Below are 23,878 nucleotides of genomic sequence, written 5' to 3'. Positions count from 1 at the left end.
TGGAAATTTAAGGCATTGGAGGGACTTTTGACAGAGATATTAATAAAAATAAGGAAGCCCCTCAGAAGCAGTATTTCTGTGGGTCCTTGCCTGAGCCACGCAGAGCAGGCGTTTCTTCAGGGTATTGGTATTCTCCACCACTTTGCAAATGTGTGCATTGGTTGTGATTTTTTTGACCTCTTTTTCTCCCAGTTTCCACAGAAAATGGCAAAAAGGCTTAATTAATAGAAATTGCAACACTAGGGTGCAAGTCAGAAGGTCTCCTCACCAGTTCGGTACTTGTTTAACTCAGCACTTGTGACATTTGAATGCCCTTTGAGATGTCCTGCTCTATGTGGGTAAGAGTCACTTTCAGCTCAGAAAGGTCTGTTCAGCACTTAAATTATATTTAACCTCCCAGTGCAGGGCCAAAGCAGCATTTGGCAGGAAGACCACCTGCCCTGCTTGCACATCCACAGCATGGTGAAGACCTCTGCTGCATGAGCATGCTGGGATGAGGGCTACCTTGTGTCCCTGTGCTGGCCTGCATGCAATGCATTTCCTACAGCTCTGTTCTCCTTTCTAGCTCAGATGTGTTCAGATTTACCATCCAGACTAACAATCAATAACAGGCTAAGCATCTGTGATTTTCCCACTGTGTGTGCTTTGAACTTTGTTATTTTTAGCTCCCTCTGTACTGAAGAAAAGCACGCCTGCATTTCTTCCATTAGAAAAAATGCATTCCCTCATTAAAAAAAAAATCCATCACAACTATTGAAAATGTTTTCCTGCTCTAGCACATTTAACATGCACCTAATTCATTTCCTAGCAGATACATCAACAGCATAACTATAAACATTAGAACTATCTGCAATTATGACTGCTTTTTGCAAGAGGATTCCTTTGCCTTTGAAGTCAGTGGGAGCAGTTCCACCAGGCAGGTCTTGACCCATGGCAGGACTCTAATACTCCCCTGGGGTTTTTCTGAGGTCATCACCCACTACTCCAGATACAGCTAGAAAATCAGCTTCATCCTGGGCTTGTTAACTGTAAAAGACAAACACATCCAGACTAAACATGGAGCTTGATAGTCTGTCCTCTTCCTTTTGGGAATTTGGGGATGGGACTTTTCTGAAGAGACCAGTACAGGTCAAAGACTGTCCTACAGAAATGATGGACTCTGTCTAAGCTGACAAGACAACTTCCATGTACCTAGTCCAGGCAGGACTGGGTTCAACTCTGGGTTTTTCAAGGAAATATTTTCACATTTGAAGTAGTGCATGATCTCATCTCCCATGAGACTTAACAGATCTGGGATCTCATCTAATACCTTAAATTTAAAACAGGCATTAATGGCTGCAAATTCCAAGAATAAAATATGAGTAATTAAAAGATACACAAAAAATACTGATGGCTTAAGTGGTTGGATTTTTAGGGGATTTTTGGTTTGGTTTGGTTTTGCCACTCAGTTAAATGGAAATTGGGTCCGGACCCAAATGCAGCATGACACATTGCCCTCTGTGGTAATTACTGGGCTGTGTTGGCGTTATAATGGAGGACACCACACAGTCACAATTCACAAACACTGGGAAATGCAAGAATTTCACAATAGGTTACATGTCACAGGCAATACTCTTGGCAAAAACAGTGGTTATAAATTTAGCTAAGCTTTTACACCAGACTTTGTTATGTGAGACATTACATCCACTATAAATGAACAGGAGAGTCATTTGTTATGAAAGTTTAACAAATATCAACAGAAGGCAGTGGGCAACAGAAACAATTATTGAAGCCTAAGTGTACTATTTGGTAAATATGCATTTGATTTTGGTTTCACTGAGTGAATGAATGAATGAATGCATGATTGATTTCCTGTGCCCAGATGGAGTTACAGCATTGGTAGGTAAAGGGAAGGCAACCGATATCATCTACCTGGACTTGTGCAAGGCCTTTGACACAGTGCCCCACCACATCCTTATCTCTAAATTGGAGAGATGTGGATTTGATGGGTGGACCATCCAGTGGATAAGAAACTGCTTAACAGACCGTAGCCAAAGGGTGGTGGTCAATGGGTCTATATCCAGGTGGAGGCCGGTGACAAGCGGGGTCCTCCAGGGGTCTGTCTTGGGACCGGTGCTCTTTAACATCTTTATCAATGACATCCATGATGGAATTGAGTGCAGCCTCAGCAAGTTTGTGGATGACACCAAGCTGAGTGGTGTGGTTGACACAACAGAAGGAAAGGAAGCCATCCAGAGGGATCTCGACAGGCTGGAAAGGTGGACCCAGGTGAACTGAATGAGGTTCAACACTGCCAAGTGTCAGGTCTTGCACTTGGGCCGGAACAATCCCAGATATAAACACAGACTGGGAGAAGAGCTTCTTGAGAGTAGCCCTGCTGAGAAGGACTGAGAAGCCCTGCTGAGAAGGTTCTGGTAGATGAGAAAATTAACATGAGCCATCAGTGTGCTCTTGCAGCTCGAAAGGCCAATGGTATCCTGGGCTCCACCAGAAGAGGGGTGGCCAGCAGGGACAGGGAGGTGATTGTCCCTCTCTACTCTGCCCTCCTGAGGCCCCATCTGGAGTCCTGTGTCCAGGTCTGGGGCCCCCAATACAAGAAAGATGTGGAACTGTTGGAGAGGGTTCAGAGGAGGCCACAAAGATGATTAGAGGGCTGCAGCACCTTCCATACAAAGAGAGGCTGGGGAAGCTGGGCTTGTTCAGCCTGGAGAAGAGAAGGCTGCGGGGTGAACTCATTGCAGCCTTCCACTACCTGAAGGGAGCAGAGGAACAGGAGGGGGTTCAACTTTTTAAAAGGGTAGACAATGGCAAGACAAGGAGGGGGTGAATTAAAACTAAAGGAAGGAATGTTTAGACTAGATCTTAGGGGGAAGTTTTTTACAGAGAGAGTGGTGAGGTGCTGGAACACGCTGCCCAGAGAGATGGTGGATGCTCTGTCCCTGGGGATGTTCAAGGCCAGGTTGGATGGGGTCCTGGGCAATCTTGTGTAGCTGCAGGCCTGGAGGTTGGTGGCCCTGCCTGTGGCAGGGGGGCTGTAACTCTATGATCCTTGGGGTCCCTTCCAACACATGCCATTCTATGATTCTATGATTCTATGATTCTATGATTCTATGATTATATGATTATATGATTATATGATTATATGATTCTATGATAAGAGGTTGCCCAACTGCTGATTTTTTTTAGGTACCTCCAGATCCTCACACACAGGCTGCTTACCTTGCTTGGAAGACTCTTCCAAATGCTCCTTCCCCAATATCTCTCACATATTCAATGTTGTTCCTGGGATACTCCAGGCTGAGCAATTTTGGATTGAGGAGAAGGGGCATCCGCTGGTACATTGGGTTGGGGTGCAGCCGGTCTAGGAGTAGTTCAGAGGGCAGAGTAGTGAGTGTCGGTGTCTCTGACTCTCTGTAAGGACAGAGCAGTTTTCAGTCAGTATGTGCACAGCCACCAACCAGGGGATAAACATCTGCATCTCCACCAGGGTTCATAGAACTCAGGGTTCCTGGGTTGGAAGGGACCCATAAGGATCACCAAGTCCAACTACTGGCTCCAAAGAGACAAGTCAGAGCATGAGGCTGAGTGCATCATCCAGACACTTCTGGAACTCAGTTACATGTGGTGTTGTGACCACTGACCTGGGGAGCCTGTTCCAGTGCCCAACCACACTCTCAGTAAAGAACTTCTTCCCAAAATCCAACCTAAATGTCTCCTGTCACAGCTTCGTGCTGTTCCCTTGGGTTCTATTGCCGGTCACCAAAGAGAGGAGACCAGTGCCTGTCCCTTTGCTCCCCCTCATCAGGAACCCATAGACCACAATGAGGTCTGCCCTCAGACTCCTCTTCTCCAGGCTGAACCAACCAAGGGTCTTAAGCCTCTCCTCATAAGACTTCCTCTCCAGACCCTTCACCATCCTTGCTGCCCTTCTCTGGACACTCTCCAATACTTTTGAGTCCCTCCTGTACTGTGGTGCCCAAAACTGCACCCAATACTTGAGGTGAGGCACTTGTGGTTTTTAAACTTCACGCTGATGGTGACTGCCCAGCTCTCCAATCTGCCCAGGTCTCTCTGCAAGGCTTCTCCACCCTTACAGAGTCAACATCTCCTCCCAGTTTGGTGTCATCTGCAAATTTACTTAAGACACCCTTTAGTCCTGTGTTCAGAACGTTTATGAAAATGTTAAAAAGAACTGGGCCTAAACTGGGGCCCTGGGGAGCCGCATTAGTGACTGGCCACCAGACAGATGTAACCACATTCACTATCACACTCTGGGCCCAACCCTTCAGCTTCATAATGCCCTTCCAGATGATTATGGCTTTGTCTGGTTGTGTGCTGGACTCTTTGTCCAGCAAAATCCTGTGAGACAGTATCGCCTTAATGAAATCCAAAAAACAAGATCAAGGTCAGTTCCTTCCAGGTTGTAAATGGAAAGGGAAGCAGGCCTGTTGAAAGATGCAACAAGGTGTCATGCCATGTTCCCCAAACCAGTCACGAGGCTACCTTCTGCTCTGTCACAGCAGCTCTCCAGAGCTTGCACTGGGCTGCTGCAGGCAAAGAGAGGACTGCTCCCCCCTACCTGGCATTCACAGGACTCTGGTCTCAGAAACAGGCAAGACCTCTTTCAAAACAGCACTTGTAGCCTTATGTCCCAGGCTTTACCTTTTTTTGTTTTTCCACTGCTTTCGCCGACGGCAGCAAACCAGGGTAACAATGCCAAGAATCACAACCAGGGCAAAGCTGGAGATGATTGAGATGATAACAGTCATGGAGTACGTAGGGGAAAAAGGAGGAGGAGGAGGGGAATTTGAAGTGTCTCCATTTGGTTTTCTTGTTCCTAGTGATAATGATGCTGCAATGCAAACAAAATCAAAAGGTTATGCCTCTGGAGGTTTATAGGACTTTCTCTAAGAGCTATTTACGAAGTCAGAGTGATGTCCTCTGAATTACTGACATTACAGATGCAACCATATGACTGCATGAAAAGACTATACTAGGGAAGCCTGGTTTGCAGGAAGCAAAACCTCTTTCTGCTTGCCACATGTGAAAACCCAGGATCTGGTAAAGACCAAGACACAGATCCCATTGAGCTGGGAACACAATTTTGGTAAGGAATGTTTGCAAGAGTTACAGATGGAAGATCACCTCTGATGATCTCAACAGTATTCAAATATAGTAATGTCTGCAGTGGGAAAGATCAGTGGTCTACCACATGGACCACAATGTATCGTGTGTCCTAAAAGGAATCTGCAAGCATGAATGTAAGACTAAGTAAGTACATTATGAAACTGTACTGAAATATCTCCTTGCCTTAAACAATTTGCACCTCAGGGTCTTTATGGGGTAAAAATGCTAAACTAGTGTAGAATGCGTTAGGCTGTATGTTAAGGAAAAAAATACTATTCAGGTAGCCATCTGCTGAATACTTTCTGAGACATTCTAGAAAATGCTAATCTGTACACACAATGATTAAGCACAGAGGACATTTAAACCATTGTTTCTAAGGCCAGCAAAACTGGTCCTGACTTGTGTTCCTTAAGTCCAGAGTAACCCTGTTCTCTGTGCAAGCAGAATTTCCGAGCACCAAGAAATTTTATGATTCAAAAACTGTTCTAAACAAGAAATAACAGAAGAACTTCATTTCAACATCACAAAGTGAAGATCTTTCCATCTTTTTTAGGTTTGTTTTTAGTTAGAATTGGGTTTTATTATTAAAAAAAATTATCAGAAGCAACTTTGGAAAGTATGCCCAAAACCCTACCTTCCCCCCAAAACAGTGTGGGAAATACATTTCTCATAACACATGACATTTTATTTCATCCCTTGACCTTAATATAATCTGGGGAATGATGTTTGATTAGCCTATCTTCATTTTCCCATCTTAAAGGTACACTTTATACCTTCCAGTTAAATGTGCTGAGTGAATCTACAAGAAGAACCAGGACTGACTGAATCCTGAAGCCAGAATAGATCAATGCAGCCGTGTGAGCTCAGGATGCAAACACATCCAGTGGCCCCAAAACAACCACAGTGGCAGAAATCATAAACTGAAGTTGCTTACCATCTCCACAGGGAGACACGCTGCAATATTCCCAGGTCACGGATGGGTCTTTTGTGTAGCACCAGGGCCGTTCATTCTCACCTCCTGGATTGCGGCAGTAATTCTCAGCATCAGACAGCTCAGGGAAAACCTGAGGAGTCCTCCTGTGCAAGTGGGGAGCCTTGAGGGAAGAAACAAACTGGATTAGTGTTTCAGTGTCATTTTTCCTGCTTGTACTAGCAGATGGAAACCAAATAAAACAAAGGAGCAAAGAGAGGCAGAGGTAAAACAGCCATTCAGTATCCTGTCAGAAACACTGCAGACATGTTTTGCCACTGGAAGGGGAACTTTCGGACTGAAGTACTGAGAGTGTGAATTCAAAAATGAAGGCAACCTGTCCCCTGCTCAGCCCATCCACTGGGACTGGGCTGCCTGGCTCTGGGAAACTCTTTGGAAAAGCAGACCTCAAGCATGGCTCTCCGTTCGGTGGGTCTCACAGTGATGCGCACCTGGTCGCTCCACTTCTGGCAGGGAATGCCGGAGACTGTGACGTTGGCCCAGCCCTGGTAAAACTGGCCATTGCCACTGTAGCAAGTCCCTGGGGGGGGAAAAAACATGGGGTCAAGGCATGTCAGTCCATGTCCTGCAGCAGGGAGTCACGAGACTTCACAAGAGCATGTGGCAATCAGCAACAGATCTGAAATGCACACAAGGACCAGACAACTGCAGGCAGGGAACTGCTTAGTTAGTTCTGTTTGCGTTTAAAGGGATTTAGAACTCAATATATAAGAACAAATCTGGTAAAACTCCAAAGAGGGAACTGGAGCTCTCCCATAGTGAGAAAACGGGCCATAACCCAGTGATGGTTGGTACTGCATCTCCCTGGTTCACATCATTTCCATGCAGAAAGTACAGAGCAGAACCACAGTGAAGTCACTCATGCCAAACCAAGGTAGCAAGCAAATTTCAGCACTGGTTGCGTGATTCCCACCCTGCACTCTTACAGGAGCACTAACAGGAAGACATCCGTGTTCTTGGGGTAGGTAGAAGAGGGTTGGGATTCATAAGGTCCCACTGTGCTTATCTGTGGGAGAGATACCAGAGACTCCTGCCTCCATACAATGCCTGTCCTCTTAGACTGAATATTTAGAAACAGCCTACACTTTGCAGCATGAGTGGAAACCACACACCGAAGGCAACTACAGATCTGAAGGAACAGCATCAGTATAAAACAGTGTTCCTTATACTGAAGAACATGTCATTCATTTTCCATATACAAGGTTTATCCCAGCTGCAGAAAAACTAACCAGAAAATCTTGAGAGGATTATTACTGCAGAAATATGTGCCCAAAACATAAATGTAGACACCACTTGTCTTCACAGGAGACTTTATGATGGCATAATCTAGGAAACAGGAAGACAGCAGAGGAAATGCAGCCTTACACACTTTAACACATCCCAGCTAATCTTACATAAACTCTGCTGACCAGGGGATAACATTTTGCTTGCTAGTATGCATTAGGGTCCACTGCATTATTAACTTTGTGATATAAATTAACCAGCCAGAAAACACTGTTTCTATAATTTTATTTTCTATTATGTTCTTAAACTTGCAGCTCAGAAATAGAAAACAGGGGAAACATGACCGCTTCTGAAAAAAAAGATTGTTTTGATCAAATCTTTTTCAGCTTCATGAAAACACCATGTAAGTTTAGATCTGAGTCTGAGACAAAGGCTATGTGTTTTAATTTAACCTCAACAGCTTGTCCTGTTTGTCCTGTAGGAGGAGCATAGTAAATGCATCATGATCACTACTGCTCTTTTATTTTTGCATCATGCACTGCACTCAGGATGGCAGGCCTTGGTTTTCTTTTATAGGCCCTTGGTTTTCCAAATTTTCAGCAAACACTACACATGGTTAGGTAGAAATATCACCATGACAAGTTTTGCTCCAGATGAGCTCAAACACAGGATCAAATCCTGTAAGCTCAAGGCATCCAGAACACCGCAGTGCAGGAATGGCCACTGACTTCAGGGAGCATGATTAACCCACTTAAACCATCATGAATGCAAAGTAAAATGCTCTAACTTGAACTTCCTTGACTGATATGAGAACTATCATGTTATGCCTCACATCTACAACAAGCTAACAGCCCCCACATGACAAGCACCCATAGCTCTACAGAGGTGCAAAATCTTGTTAAGCTGCCCGAGAACATAGTTGTATGTCTGAGCCCAGCATTCTAAATGTCTTGCATTCAAAGGCAAGGAATGCAAAGCCTGAAACTTGCCTCATGACTGAGCTAGTAACCAACATGAAAAGAACTTTTTCATGGATCCAAAATAAACATCAGTGTGAAATCCTAGAGGAGCAACATGGAGAGCTTTATGGGCAACAGTAACAGTAAGGAAACATCCCTGAATCTTCGGTGGCCTGGAAAATGCAGGTGCTCTCCTACATGGTCTTGATACTGTGAGGAGAGAGGAATAACAAAGGTGATCTATCTGGGCTTTAATTAGTAAATTTGATGGGCAAGCTAGAAAACTATTTAGTTCATGCTCCCCAAACCTTTGTGCAGGTAACAGCATCTCTAAAGTAAAAAAGAGGGGACAATGTCACGTAGATGTTACTGTTACATCTTCCTGATTCATGAACCAAATAGCGTGTACCTGTGCAATACCACCTTGAGAAAAAACAGTGAAAGCTGAACAAATAGGCCACACACAGGAGACAGAGGCCATGTTCTGCACTCAAAAATATCCAAGGGGAGGCTGAAGCCATCCATGCCCCACTCATTTGTTGGCATCCCTCCCTTGTGCTCCTTTTCACAGGGAAGTGATGGCTGTAAGCATTGTGCAGCAATTCTGGAGTGCCCATAGCATGCTGAAGCAGTCGTGTCCCAGGTGTGCAGCACTAAGTGCCTGGGACTTGGGTGACCAAATGGAGCCAAGGCCTTCCCACAAAAGAAAACTCCTCAAAAGTCTCAATTTCACCTTTTTTCACTTTCTCTCTCCATGCAGAAGATGCCTCCTGCTGCAAAATCTGCAAGCCTTGCTGCTCAGAAGCATGGCAGAAGGGAGGCACTGTTCTTTCTTTTTCCAGTGGGACAAGGGAAGTGTCTTGAGCTTTAAACTAGAGCTGCACATCAGTTGGAACATCTGGATGTGCATGTTTCAGCTATGAACAGCAGCAGGGCAGGAGGCCGAGTCACAGCAGCACCTCTGGGGAAGGCTGGGTCTCGTCGTTGGTCATGGGGGTATCATGAGAGAAATGGCCAGACTTCAGAGAGAATTGGAGGAGACTGATGGGGCCTTTTGGGTAACAAAGTCTTGCAAAGCCAGCCTGACACAGGCAACTATGTCAGTATGAGCACGTAAATGTGGGATGACCTTGACAGTAGTATCAGAAACACCAAATATGGGTTAAGCAAAACTAGAAACAATGGGTAGAAAGAAGGGGGAACAGGTGGAAGGGAGAACACCACCTAAAAGCACCATGCATCTCTACTCGCCTTCAACAGTTACCAGCTCATGTTCTCCTCAAGCCCTGAGCTGGAAACAGGTTTCCCCAATGCCGTCAATGGGGAAGTTCAGCTTCCCCGGTAAAAACCTGAGTCCAGCCAGCCAGAACCAGAGCAAAACACAAAAATGCTGTGCAAACTTCATCTTCAACAAAGAATATCATGCCCACCTTTAGAAACATGGAGCCTGTAGCAGTCTACTTACTGGTTATATTTTCCTTCTTAAAATCTGTAAAAAGACAAGACATAAAGAGGGGTTGCCCAGGATGTGATATAACTGCTGCTTGCTTACGAGCATGCTACAGGAAAAAGCTCCCTCTCAGCAAGGCTTAAGAGAATTGCTTCTTTGCAATGGCACCTGCATGGCGATTTTGCCATCATTCAGAATGGTTTGGGAATGAGGTTGTTATGACCTTCTCAAAAGAGAGACAGGCTTTATTTGCTTGAGGAGTTTTTCCCTCACCCCAGCCAGATAAGACATGCAATGCAGCTATCACCGTGCCCTGCACAGGCTCTGGCACTGAGGAGACAGCAGCACCATCAACCTTTATTTTAGATGTAAATTATGGATCACATCCTTCCCCCCTCCCTAACCAAGAACACAGCTCTCCAGACAACCAGCAGCATGAGCCACCTTACCGAAGAAAGGGATGTGGGTGCAGGCAGTGGGGTCCTGGTGCAGGCTGGGCAGCCTGTTGCATTCAAGAAGAGTGAGCAGCATGAGCCCTGGCTTGTAAATCCCCTTCTGAGAGTTTTCCTCCATTGAGAGCCATTCCTTAAAGCAGTAGAGATCCTTTACAGCAAGGCAATTCTCTCTACATTATTTTGCAAAAAACAGTGAAATACAGCAGTCAATGGCTTGATAACAATGGCTGCACTTAGCAGTGGTATGCAGGGGTTATGCAGGATGGCAGAAATCCATTAACAGGACTAGGCCTCTTCAAGCCCGTCTCTCTGGCTCATAAACTATAAAGGAAACTCTATAAAATCTAACAGCTTCCTTTAGGAAACCCACAAAGCTATATTTTTAATGAAGCAGGGTTCTCCTTAAAGCACACCACCTATCAGACTGTGAGCATTATTTTCCCATCTTTTGCCCAGAGATTGCCATCTTCTATTAATAAACATCATGTCTTGGAGTTACCTTAGCACTTTTTAGTACATTCTAAAAATCTCACCCGTCTTCTGTAATTGTCCATTAAAGTATTGTCTCTTAAAGACAGGAGATGAGCAGCAATTCTTAATCTTCTTAAAATAAATATTTGCCTGTATTTTTAATCTCAAAGAATCACACATCCTATTTTCTTCTTTTATCCACAGATTCAAGTCCTTTTTTTTTTTACTGTTAGCTGTCTGCAGCAAAACTTTTACAGTACCTGGTAAAACAAGAGACCTAAGGGTTTCCTACCTAGTGTAACTCCATAATGAGAGGAAACACCCACTAACAAGAAGTGTTTTGGATGTTTAAATGTTCCTGAGATCAGAAACTGTTTGTGAAGAAGGCCAAGGCAAAAATATCTGCTCTAGAAAAAGGAGGAGAAAAAAAAATCTGGACCATACTGGAAAGTCTGAGGTTTTGCTGTATTAGTCCATTCATCAATGATTTGCTTATTTATGTACTCATTCTTGAGAGCCTGAGTTGCAAAACCGTCTTTGAGTTTATGTGTAGATCCTGCTTTTGTTGAGCACAGCTGAAGCCCTCTGCACACTGACAGACTTTCTGACCATCACACCTGCTGGCAAGTGTGGGAGAGGACATGGTGATGCAGAAAGGTGCAGCTGAGGCCCATGGTGAAGGTTTTAGCCAAATTCATGACTTGGTGGGCTGATACAGTTTCTTTACTTCTAGTGTGACAACAGTTCTGGCCAGAGCAGATTACCATGAATTTTGGTGGTGACTACAAACACTGCAAATCTTCTAAAGCACACAAGGGACAGAGGCCATTGGGAGTTATGCCAACACTGCATCTTTTCTGCAACAGCAATGGATGGTCTTCAAGTCTGCAAGCTGAAGCCATCAAAGACCAGCTGCCCCATGCTTGGTTTTAGCCAGTGCTGGTTTATTCCTTCCTCACTTCCTTGAAAGCTAGAATGCAGACAGATGGTATAATTTATCTTTTTTATGTTAAACAACATGTGGAACAGGAATGATTTTCTGAGTTAAAGAAATGTTTAGCTAGGGAAATGATAAAGTCTTGCAGTTGAAGCACTGGCTGACACTTGGGAAATCTGGACTGCATTAGCTTCCTTCACTCATGAAGTATGAGCATCTTTAAACACACACACCCCCCCTTCCCATTCGGTGTTTCACCTGAAAAATGCAAAAGATCATAGAATCATAGAATGTGTAAGGTTGGAAGGGACTTTTAGAGGTCATCTAGTCCAACTCCACTGCAGTAAGCAGGGACATCTTTACTAGATAAGATTGCTCAGAGCCCCACCACGCCTGACCTAGATCATTCCTCTGCTCTTCAATCCTTTCTGCTCTAGCATTAAAGGCAGATTATCTTTACCCACAAATCCATTCCAGGAGTGTGGTGAGGCAGCCAGGGGAGAGATGGTCCATCTCCTTGAACTGAGTTCATACCATTGTTATAACACTTAATCCTGAGCAGAGAGGGCTTGATGAGCTCATATGCAAAGATTGCTTCAGATTATTATTAGAAATTTTATGTCATGTAAATGACAGATGGACAAAGAACAGCAGCACAGCAGCAGTGGAAGAGGAAAAGTGGGACAGTAGCATTTTAGGGACAACAATGAACTGTTTAAGAGGAGGTTGGAGGGGCAGACCCAGCCAAAATGAGACAATTCCCCACAAGAGATTGTTCCTTCAGCCTGGTTTCTTCATATCAGCAGTGGTTGAAGCAGAATTGATTGATTTTCTTCTGCTGTCACAGAAGCATTCAGTGGTAAAAGGCAGATGTAATCAAGAATTATGAGATGAGACATCATTTTAAAAACAGGAAAACTCTAATTTTTAATGAAAATGCATCTTCATTTGCATGAAGTTAAATTTTCCCCATGTTGTTGCCTTCTGTTTCACTTAATCTTGTTTTACCCCTGCTTATTTTTATAAAAGCTTTACTCCGTCCATTTGTCAGTTTTTATTCTTGCTAGCTTCCAAAAAATGAACATAAAAAATTACATAGGAAGAGAAAAAATGGTGCAGGAAATTAATGGCAAGACTAAAACACATGGAAGTATGTAAAGAGATATACATCCTTCACAAACTGGGAGAATTCTCCAGCCTCTGAGATAGTTAAATTCTTAGTCATGATGTACTGCAGTTTAAACCTGGTGTAGTCTAGCCAGTTTCTAGAGAGAGGAATAAAGTTGTCGGTAAAAAGCAGGTAAGATAACTGGAAAGTAACTAAGACTGTGTGAAATGTGTTCAAGAGCCCCCAGAGTTCTCAACTGTTCAAAAGGATGTATTAGATGTCTGAGTTATCAAAAGGAATATTGGGTTATTGGAGGGACTGTCACCCAGCTGATGTGCCCTGGGAACAGGAAGTATGCCATTCCATGGTTCTTGTCGTCAGGAAAACTCCATTTAAATCTACACTAAAATCATGTTGAAAAAACATTAAAGGGGGAAAAAAATAACATTGACTCATGAATTTCCAGAAAGATGATGCCCAGAAGGTCCATTAAGATTTAGACATATTTGCAAATGCTGTGCCTGTTAGCTTGAGACCAAGCACAGATTTATGCTGATTTATATCACGCTGACTTCAGAAGTGCCCCAAAAGTGCGGGTCTTCGGCTGAATCACCACAAGTTCTGGTCCCACAGGGACACTTGTGAGCAGGGATAAATGAAGCAAGACCCAGATCTCACTGAAATGCCTCATGGAGTACTGTGCAAAATCCTTCACTGACAAATGTGCTGTGCATGTGTGGCTCAGATATAAATACTGTCACACATCTTGAGAATAGGCAGAGAGATCATGTACTAAAGGGTACAATGACAAAGAGCAGAACAGCAAGGCAGCAGGAAGGAGCCTGCCAGCAAAAAAGCAAGTTTCAGTGCTTGGCTGCAAGATTTTCTGTGGTTACCTTCTTACATATACTTCTTTCACAGGATTTGTTCTGTTACCACGCTGGAGGAGGAATACTGAACAGCATAGGCACCAAACAGAACATAATTTGTTGTCAAGCTTAGTACTGGGACTTTTGTCTGTGCTTTTGCTTTAGAAACAGCAAAAGAGGAACAATCAGAAAGGTCCAGTTTACAAAGACATGTTGCTGATTGTCCTAAAAAGCCCCTACATAACTGGAAAAATAATTGCCAGTGGACTACATCTGGCTCAAGTCCAGCTGGAAGAGTGCTTGCCATGTCTGCAGAGAGGACTTGTATTTCATTTGAGACACTAGAGCTGGGAGTGCTCTCCCATAAACACAGATCTGAATTATCTGTTTTAAGACACGGTTCAAGGAGGACAACAGCAAAGTACAGCCCTTAGACAGGGATGTCAGCTGCTGGAACATGAAATGGCTAATGACCAGACAACAGTACTCCAGGGGCTGAAAATGGACACGTATCAGTTGTGGCCAATAGTTACGTTAGGAAAAAAGAAAGCTTCACCCTGAAACATCTACATTGGGTTGTCCTCTTCCAGGCACATCAATCAATAATCATTCTGCTACAGTTATTGCAAGAGAACCTGGGCTGGAGGATATATATATTTAGCATTTAAGAAAAGGCAGGGAGCAGAAGCTTCAGAGGCCAGACAAGCCAGAGTTATGAGCACAACTTGGAAAAACCCACATCTCGTCTGAGAAGTTGGGGAAGACTTAAATATCTCACTGCAAAGAGGAAGAGAAGAAACTCATCTCTGAGGTCATGGAGCAATGAAACATGGTTCTTGTTCTCTGCTCATAAGGTAGCACAGAGCGGGAGCCGCGTCTCTGCCTCTGGGACGTGTTGCAAAACACCTGTCTGCAATGGATTATCTGTAGTGGGAGATGCTTTGGACTCCTTAGGGTTCTGCCAGCCCTGTTCTGATGCACATTTTTCTGCATATGGGAGGACACAAGTGCCATAAGGAAAGTTTGGTTTAGAAGGTACAATCACACTGATAGTGTCTCTGCTGTGATCTTCATCAACGAAGTGGGAAGTGACAAGTGTATTGCCTTAGCCAGACTATTGCATGCACTGTGACCATATTTAGTCAAATTCAAAATAAGAAATTACTTCTGATAGTAATAATGAGTACATACTGACCTAGCAAGATTTAAGTCATAGCACGATGTTAATTTTTTAATCAGTTATGTCATTCAAATGGATATTTCTTTTCAACACTGTCCACTAGAAGTCTGATACAACAGACATCTGGTCCTGAAAGTCAGTTGGTGCACTAGCAATGAGCACAGGGAGAGCTGGACCAGGTCTTCTTTGTGTATACAGAGGAGAAAACAACAGGAAAACCCATGCAAATCTGGAGGACCTATTTTCACTCAGTGCTGCTGGAGGCCTGGACAGACCCTCACCACTTCCCTGCAGCCTAATACACATCCCCATGAAATGAAAGTGAAAGATGAGCATGTATTTCCATTTACCTGCACACTGGTTTTGGAGCTGGCCCAGCTCCCGAGGGATTGCACTCCTGGAAGATGTAGTTACACAGCAGAGACTCAGCGGCCGGTTGGCAGAATGAACTCACCATTTTCAGTTCAGTCCAGGCAGTGTGCACAAGCAGCTCTTGGGTCTCCTCTGGGTCAGCATAGGAGGAGTTGAAGAAAACAAGAGCATTCTTCGCCAAGATAGCACTACACATCTCACCTCTGTATGTGCTGCAGTAGCCTGCATCACCCTTGTACAGCTTGCTGTTGAGAAGAGCATACATGCACAGTAAGGTCTGAGCCCCAAACACCTGCAGGAACAGGATGCCTAGGCTGGGTTCTGAATAAAGTGGCATCTGTAAAGCTAACAGAGGATGGAAGAGAGGCTAGATGGTTATAACTACTAAAAAGGGCTACTACCATCCAAAAATGAAACTTCTACAAGGAAAACTGCTGTGAGTGCAAGGCCCTCCTGGCAAGCTCCAGGGCTGAGGCTGCAGACAAAGGCCAATAATATTGTAAGTGGGCAAGAAGACTGAGGCATCCTGCCCAAACGTGACCTAGCATAGCCCCCCCACCCTGTCCCCAGGCCCCAGTGGGATAACATTTTAGTCAATTATGCAGCTTCCTTGCTGTAGAGACCAGCCGTGCTTCTTGCTGCACACCTGAGGTAACTCTGGAATTTTTTTGTCTCCAGACTAGCAACAATCCAATTTTGGATGGACTCAAAGAACAGGAGCCAGGTGAAACCCCCCCAACATGCACCAGGAAATTCTTCACTGGATCAGAGCAGCCAAGTCTGCCCCTCCTCAGCTCCTGCACCCCTCCAGACCCTGCCTCTCTTCCAACACTAATTTACATGGCATGCACAGGGAGGTGTAAGTCACAAGCCTCTGCAGCTATCCCTCTGGTGCTTCCCTGCAAGGTCTATCCTCTCCTCCATTCATATCCCCCACTTTGCAAACTCCTGTTGCAAAGCAGGGAGACAGAGCTCTGACAGAGTAATAAAACCACAGCAGTGTCAGCTCCTTCAAGGCCATTTATTTATCTTTCCTGCATTTTTCACATCTAACAGGAGACAGCTGTCATCCCTCCCTCTCTTCTTCCCCATGGCCATCAAAAAGCAGCAGCAGGGTGAGGGCCTGCACAAGTCAGCTGTACTCCCAGCAGCTGCCCCACAGCACCAAGGCCTGTGGGCGAGGGTATGCCCTCTGCTTAGGGAACCCATGGGATGCAGTGTCCTCCATGCCCAGGGAAACCTCCTCCCCTGTGTGCAGGCAGCGGCTGAATTTGGGAAGGAGGAGGGCTAGGTGCAGCTGTTCCACTGCTCATTTGGTCAGTTTAACTGGGGTCAGGGAGTTCAATTCACAACATGCCAACCATTTGGAGCAGCCAGCAGAGCTATTTGTATCTTTGCCTTTTATTTTTTTCCCCTGTTCAAATAATCGCCCACTGTCAATGCTGAGAGTTCTTGCTGGGTTTCTTTGGAAAGCTGGAAGCATGTGGACGAGGGGTTATGCAGGATTCCCAAACTTCAGATGACACTCACTGCAGATGACACTCACTGGAGATGACACTCTCTGGCCCTGGTTTAGCTGCACTACTTTAGACTCCATGTCAAGATTTTTTAAATTATTGTTCTTTTTTCCTGTGTACCATATTGGCTAAAAAACACAGGAAGGCACTGATTTTTTTGAGGTCCTACCAAAATGTCAATGATGCTGCAACATTGCATCACCCCCAGGATCTACAGACAGCCCTTCATGTGACACAGGCATCCTGCGCCAGTGCCACAGCCCCTGACATCTCCCTGGCACAGAGCAGCTTTCCTTGTGCTGCCCACAGCACCCTGCAAGCGCTGTCCTTGGCAGGGCAGGGGGCAGGTTATTTACATTATTCACGCTTTCCTGATGATACCCATTGTGCTTAGTCTGAAAGGTGAGCCCTTTGCCGGGAGGCAAAGCAGGGCATAGGCACGCATGGGACAGCTGTGCAGCTGACTTCAGTGGGCTGCAGAAGCAGCCTGACAAGAGGCACCAGCACTAATATTGTGTTTCCTTGCTTTTTTAAAACCTGCGGGGAGACATGGACCAGGCTGCAGTGCAGAAGCAGCAACAACATGCCTCTCACAATGCCTTGTCACAGACAGGGAATTTTGTGCAGCAAATGTTGAGAACAACTGTGGGGCAGAAGGGCTGAGCATTTGATGGCTGTTCCCACGCCTGTCACACCTACATGGGTGTAGGTATGCCATCACCACTGGTGGTCACTAAATCACTTATGAACTTTCTGAATCTATCTTGCAAGACCCTGTGAGGAAGGCAGGGGCCTTCACAGGGAGCCTGTGTCAGCAGAGCAGGAAAGCCATTTGCTCAAACTTTTTCAGTCTCTGCTCTTGCCTCTGAGGGCCAGTAGCTCCTAGCTCTCCTCCCAGGCAAACCCTCCCATTTTCCTTCCAGGCTGATCTGCCACTACAGCATGTAGAAATATGCTAGACGTCTGAAAAGAAAACGCCAGCCAAATTGTTCAGTAGTCAAAAAAATACAGAGCAAAACTGCATGCCTGATCACATGCAAGGGGCTTTACTCATGTCCAGCTCTGTTTGGAACAAATAAACTTCTCTTGCCTTAATGTGGCGATCACCAAACTAAAATATACGTATTGGTTGTGTAAAGACAAGTGTTTAATTTGCAGTTAAGCTTTTGTCTGTAAATTTACAAGGCCAGTGAAGCTTCAGATGTGAACCTATGAATAGAATTTACTCCAGAATATTCTACCCACTAATGTATTTTAAACACCCTTAGTGATGCGTGATCCACTGCTTGCTTGATAGAGAAGCATCCTTATCTGTTTGGTCCAGTCTCCAATATACCTGTATAAAGTAGCTCAGTGTTCCCTTGAGGTGAACCCCAACTGCATGCCTGGAATCCAGAAACCCATCTACTTCATCTAAACCAAACTGACCAAATCCCCTTTGTTCATCATTCTTCTCCTTCTTGGCCCAGAGAAAAGCCCTAGACAGCCATAGAAAGTCATTCTTACCTCCACTCTGTTGAGAAGCACCAGATCCAGGAATTGCGATGAGCCGGGAGAAAGAAGAAATGTAAAACACATCAGTGACATTTCATTGCCCCCTCTGAGACTGGAAGCTAAGATTTCTGTGCTAGTAAATCTGTCTGAGACCTGTAAGCTGTCTGAAAAGGATGCAGCTAAATTCTGCCCTTATTTTGCACCTTTTCCTGGGGAAGAAGAGTTGGGAAACAATGGATGTCATATGGGGAGAGGAAATGAGAAGCAGGAAGTGGATTTTTGACTGCAGTTTTTGCTGAGGTGGACTGCTGCACCCTAAACCCACGCCTTTACCCTTAATCCTTTGGGTCCTACAAAACCAGTGGATAGCATCTTCTATTTATCCACCTATGCACCCATTACTTCAGGTAGTAGCTGTAATAGGTGGGATAAAACAGGGCTGGAGCAGCAGCCCAGGCATACAGCCGTGCCCCCTGCTTACAGTGCCACAGGGAGGTGAGCTGCACCAGCACAGGGAGGAGGTGCTGAACTTTGGTGAAGGACTGGGGCGCCTCTTCTGTCAGACCTTCAGGAACTGGGCCAAGGCTGAGAAAGGCTCCTGCTCGAGTTCAGGGGACTGCTCCTCTCTGGCTGAGCACATATAGCCAGGAAAAGGACAGTGCAGCTTCTCCCACCAGCCTAAAGCACCTGCCCTCCCTACTGCATTTGCAGCTTTCCATCGTGGGACAGACCCTTGCCTGGGCTAAAAGTAGAAGTGGGCATGTGAAATATGGTACCAAGTCCTGCGTGTCTTTCTGGACAGAGCTTGCTTGTAGGTGTCAATGCCCAGTGTAAGAAAGGGCATTGGGAGAGGTGCAGATGCATGCCTGGTTAACAGCAGGGCCAAAGCTACCACCCTGCATCTGGAGTCCTGTGTGATTTCTTTTTCCTCTAATTAAACTCACCTCCCTGTCCCAAAAATGAAGGGACAAGCTGCCACCTTTCTTTTGGTGTGATAAATGTTGTCAGCTAGCTCAGACCATTGATATTTCTCCTCTTTGGATCATCTTTTCCCCATTTGGAAGATGTCCCTGGGAGCAGAGGTTACCCCAGGCAAGCAGGGTACTGCTCAAACAGCAACCTCCCTGCTTTCTGGATGCAACCCCTTGAGAAGCTGAAGTGCTCATGAAAGCTATTTTCACCTTGCTGTTAGGTGACACCAACACTGGGTCATGGCCATGACTTCCGCCACATGGATAAACTTACCAAGACTGCATCTGGGACACAAAGTACAAGATGGCATCAAACATTCAGGAAATGACAGCTGTGCCAGTCTCCAAAGTGTAAGAATATATGAGGAAATAGTCTGGCCGAGAAGGCACTTGTACTCAAATTTAGCCCCCTGCTCACTATCAGCTCGCCAAGGCTTTCCCTCCTCATCCAGAGTACTTCACACCCCTTTCCTCTCCCCCAGGAAAGCTAGGACTGAATTGCAAGGGTGAAAAGTTAATGACCCCCTTCTTTCCAGCCATACCTGAAACACTGATGGTTGCTGCAGCTTTTGCTGCTCCAAAAGTTTTGCTGTGTTTGTTTGTGGCGAGGCAAGTGAACAAGCCAGGTCGGGTGACGTACACCTGCAGTCTGGAGTCAACCACTCTGTCCTTCACGCTTTCCGCCACAGACCCCGCAGAAACCTGAGAGAGCAAAAAGCCCAGGGCAGTCGGGTTTCCAACAAAGACCAAAAAAAACCAAAAAAAAGAAACCCAAGGAAAATTTTAAGAGGTGTAGCCCCAAAGGTGTAAATTGGCAGAGAAAGATGTAGCAAGCAGAGAGAAGTGGCAGAGAAGCTAAAGCTGGTTGCATGAGTTTGGTGCTTGCTTAAGCAGCTTCACAGACAAAAGCAAATGTTAAAGACCTCTTCTATTTCACACTTCAGCAATATCTTTGCAACTAATTTTCCATCCCAGAGGGCTGTAATCTCAGTTTTGCTCATGAAATTGAGCTGGTTAAATACTCTGGGATCTCTTCTAGTAGATTGTTTGCCTGTTCATGCCTTAGCAAGAAAGGGCACAGGACAGCTTTGTGGACCCTGGTTATATAGAAGGGGAAAAGAAAATAGTTTGGAAATTGTTTATTCTGGATTAACATAACCACTGCCACACTTCCAAAACACTCATGAACAAAGCAAGTGCTCTGGCTGCAATGCTTTGGCAGATACATGATAGAATTTCTTATCTCACACCTGGAAATACAGGACTGCAGAGGTGGCAGTTTTGGCCAGCTCTTTTCCCAGGTCAGAAATTCCCCAATAAATAAGCTTGGAGTCTGCTGGGTTTGGCCAGCTTTGATTTTTATCCTCAAGTCTTCCCTGCTCATATGAATTAAAATAAGAGGACATGGTACATCAAAACTCTACCTTGCAAAGGCAGTGAGAAGGACCAGCATTGCCAGCTCCACCCTTTATACTGACAGGAAGCATCAAGTGTAATTCAAGGGAAATGTGGTTGCCCATGGATCCCACCGGCAAGACCTTGCCCTAAGGACAGTGAGAGTTGTCTTCCTGGATGCATCCCAGCAAAGCACTCTGCCTGTGTATCTGTCTGAGAGGTTAGAGAGATCACTCTGATCTCCCTGGAAGTTAGTGGAAACATGAGGTTTATCTGCTGCCAGAGGTATTAATGGCGATAAATGAAAAAGCAAAAAGGGATGCATTGGTGGTATATTACATCTTCAGTAAGCAGATCTGTTTTTCTCTGAAAAGAAAATGCTAAACATCATATATGTGCTTCGTGCAAACTTGGCTCAACTTGGAGTTGTGGTGAGGGAATGTGCATGGGAAGAAATCACAAAGTAACCAGACCGTCAGTGTTATTGTAATCATTATATCAGGGATGGATAGTGTGCTGGTCACTCTGCAAATGCAGGGACCAGGGACACTTTTTGGCTTTATGCTGTGAAGAAAGTCCAGGTGGATGGGAATACAGGAAATATTGTTTTACAAGTTTGTCTTTTTAACAATGCTGGGTAGATTTATTTTTAGATTTTTTTTTTCTCCACAGAAACCACTCAGCTCTAAGACGCTGCTGGGAATTTCCTAGTGGGAAGGCAGAATTTCTTTACAGGCTGCCTCTGCCTCCCAGCATCCACCTGGGAGAGGCTGCTGCTCACTCTAAGCAACTTCTGCAGATCCAGTCCTTTCTCCTTCCTTACCCCTCAGGCATACTCTTATCTCCCCTCCCAGCAGTGTTGGACTCTGCTTGGTGAGCACAGAGAGCTAGGATTGCTCCTCCTGGCTCAGTCTACAGGAGGAAAAGGTCACTTAGGTAGCTGAGTGCAATATCAGAAGTGTGCATGGTTACATGTACCTTGGAAAATCACAGCTGGTTGCTTTAGAAAGCTTTGCACAGCTCACAAAAGAGCCAGGTAGTTTTAACTAGGACTTCCATGCTGGATGGTGTCTGTTTCCTCTTCTGGGAACGTCCAGCTATTTCCTTGTGTTGATTCCTTCCCCTTTTCAGCTACACTCCCTGAGATATTGTTTCCATCAGATTATTTTTTAGCCTTTAAAATGCCACCTCAGCCACCACCAAAGCAGAGAAGACCTCTTCAAATCTTTACAACTGGCTCGCTTTTTCTTCACAGAGTGGAAAACTACAGTTTAAGGTCAATGACGCCCTGCAGTGCATAGCAGGAGGAAAAAGAACTGTGTTTCTGTTTAGGTAGGCAAAGCAGCTGCTGTGCAGAGGAGATACCATCCTCCACTTCAAAAGCAGCTCAATAACCTCAGCAGATTCCCACTCTTTAAACCTCAGGACAATTACAGGTCAGAGACCGTAATGCCGCAGGCATGTTGCATCTTCAAATCATTGCTTGCTTATAAGCCAGCTATCATGCTCATGCACTTCAGTCCACACCCTTCCTGGCCTGACTTTCCCAGTGATGGACTTTGTTTAAGGTCTCCTTGCCATATTTAAAGTGAGGCAGACTGGACCTCCATCCTCCTGGGACTGGGCTTTTCCTTGCAGACAAGAATGGGGCAGGGCAGATTTGACCAGCAAAATGGTGGCCCTGAGCAAGGGCTAAGCATTGTATCACACACAGCTCTCTGTGGGGCTGATGCTGCAACAGGAATTTAGCAGAGCAGGGGTCTGTGCTCTGGAAACACTCTGCCCTCGTCAGGAACCCCAGACCCCCTGAAAGGTCTGGGGAAAAAGTCTTCATTGACCACCTGCAGTTGTCTTAAAATAGTAATTGCCAGAAACTTCCAAGGACCCACAGGGCTCTATGGAGACTTGGAGCCCTTTGCTGTTCTCCCTAGGAATCTCAAGAGAATATAGAAAACTATCCTAAATCAGACTGGAGGACACAATAAGGCTTAGAGGATATAAGGAAGGCAAGATAGCTTGCAGAGTACACCAGGTTCCTTAATGATGTATTTTAACACAAGGAAAGAGGTGGTACAGACCAGGATGGGGAGAGACTCCTGAAGTAAGGATCTAGAGCAAGAGGATGTATTTGTCCTGTGGGACAAGCAAGTCCACAGGAATGGCCATGGCTAGTCAGTGGCCAAAAAGACTTGGGGCTGACAGGGGTCAGTGAGAAAAATGGAAGCAATTCACCAGCCTGCACGCAGCAGCTGCTCTGCCTGCCTCCACAGCATCATGACCCAGGACTCACATCATTTCAAAAGGTGTTGAAAGACCAAAAGGAGTATACAACACATCCACCATAACCAAGTGAAGACCAGAGGACAGCCTCAGCCTGCAGAGCTGCTGTGACTGTGGTGCCAGGGAGGCATTATCTGGTGTCAAGTGGCTCTTCAGCTCAGCCAAAGAGAAGGCACTGCAATAGCCTACACATGAACATTAAAGCCAGAAGAATTCAGAGCAGGCATCTGTTTTAAATGGCCAGGATAATTTGACCATGGAACAATTTCCTGTGAGAAGCAGTGGATTTGCATCTCTTGCTCTCTGTTGCTGAAGAGGATGTGCCTTTCTTGAGGATGTGCTTCTAGCCAGGAATAAATTGGTGGCATACTTCAGTGTGTCAGCTATGTCAGTCTAGAAAACTTCAGATCTTTTTACCTGGAAATATGCAGTGCATATATCCCATGGGTATTTTTCCTCAAGACAGTTTGCTCTGCCTGACTACCTTGGTTTTATTATTTTGTCAAATAAGCAATTTTGCCATGTCATTGTTAGCAATTTTTCTATTGTTAGCAAGGAGAGGAAAGGTGGCTGTAGAAATACTTAAATTCACAATGAAGTCCTAGAAACCTTGGCTCAGAGGAAGGTTGTAAGCATCTAAAGCATCCTTAGAATCATAGAATCTCCTGAGTTGGGACCCATAAGCATCATCAAGTCCAACTCCTGGCTTTACACAGGGCCAGACAAGTCAAAGCATGCGACTGAGTGCATAGTCCAGACGCTTCCTGAACTAAGTCAAGTTCAGTGTTGTAACTCCTTCCTTGGGGACCCTGTTCCAGTGTCTGACCACCCTCTCAGTAAAGAGCCTCTTCCTAACATCCAACCTAAACCTGCCCTGTCGCAGCTTCATGCCGTTCCCTCAGGTTCTATCATTGGTCACCAAAGAGAGGAGTTCAGCACCTGTCCCTTTTCTTCTCCTTATCAGGAAACCACAGACCATGATGAGGTTTCCCCTCAGCCTCCTCTTCTCCAAGCTGAACCAACCAAGGGACTTCAACCTCTTCTTCCAAGACTTCCCCTCTAGACCCTTCCTTACAAT

At 45.2% G+C, this 23,878-nt stretch overlaps 1 protein-coding gene across 1 annotated transcript in view; it reads right to left on the bottom strand.

Annotated features, from left to right (window-relative positions):
* Nucleotides 1-23,878, bottom strand: part of MUSK (muscle associated receptor tyrosine kinase) — a gene marked incomplete at both ends in the record, with an annotated part of 55,147 nt that overhangs the window by 5,681 nt on the left and 25,588 nt on the right. Inside the window, 9 exons of the mRNA XM_084278358.1 lie at nt 3,220-3,411; nt 4,663-4,852; nt 6,062-6,221; nt 6,550-6,638; nt 9,767-9,790; nt 10,201-10,376; nt 15,122-15,388; nt 18,167-18,173; nt 19,668-19,827. Of these exons, the coding sequence (XP_084134484.1) occupies nt 3,220-3,411; nt 4,663-4,852; nt 6,062-6,221; nt 6,550-6,638; nt 9,767-9,790; nt 10,201-10,376; nt 15,122-15,388; nt 18,167-18,173; nt 19,668-19,827 (1,265 nt within the window). The remainder of the gene's footprint in view (nt 1-3,219; nt 3,412-4,662; nt 4,853-6,061; nt 6,222-6,549; nt 6,639-9,766; nt 9,791-10,200; nt 10,377-15,121; nt 15,389-18,166; nt 18,174-19,667; nt 19,828-23,878) is intronic.

This window comes from Gallinula chloropus, assembly GCF_964237585.1.
Source record: "Gallinula chloropus genome assembly, chromosome: Z".
In the NCBI taxonomy this organism is placed as follows: Eukaryota; Metazoa; Chordata; class Aves; order Gruiformes; family Rallidae; genus Gallinula; species Gallinula chloropus.
Note: the sequence above shows the minus strand (reverse complement) of the source record. Positions and strands in the feature narration are given on the sequence as shown.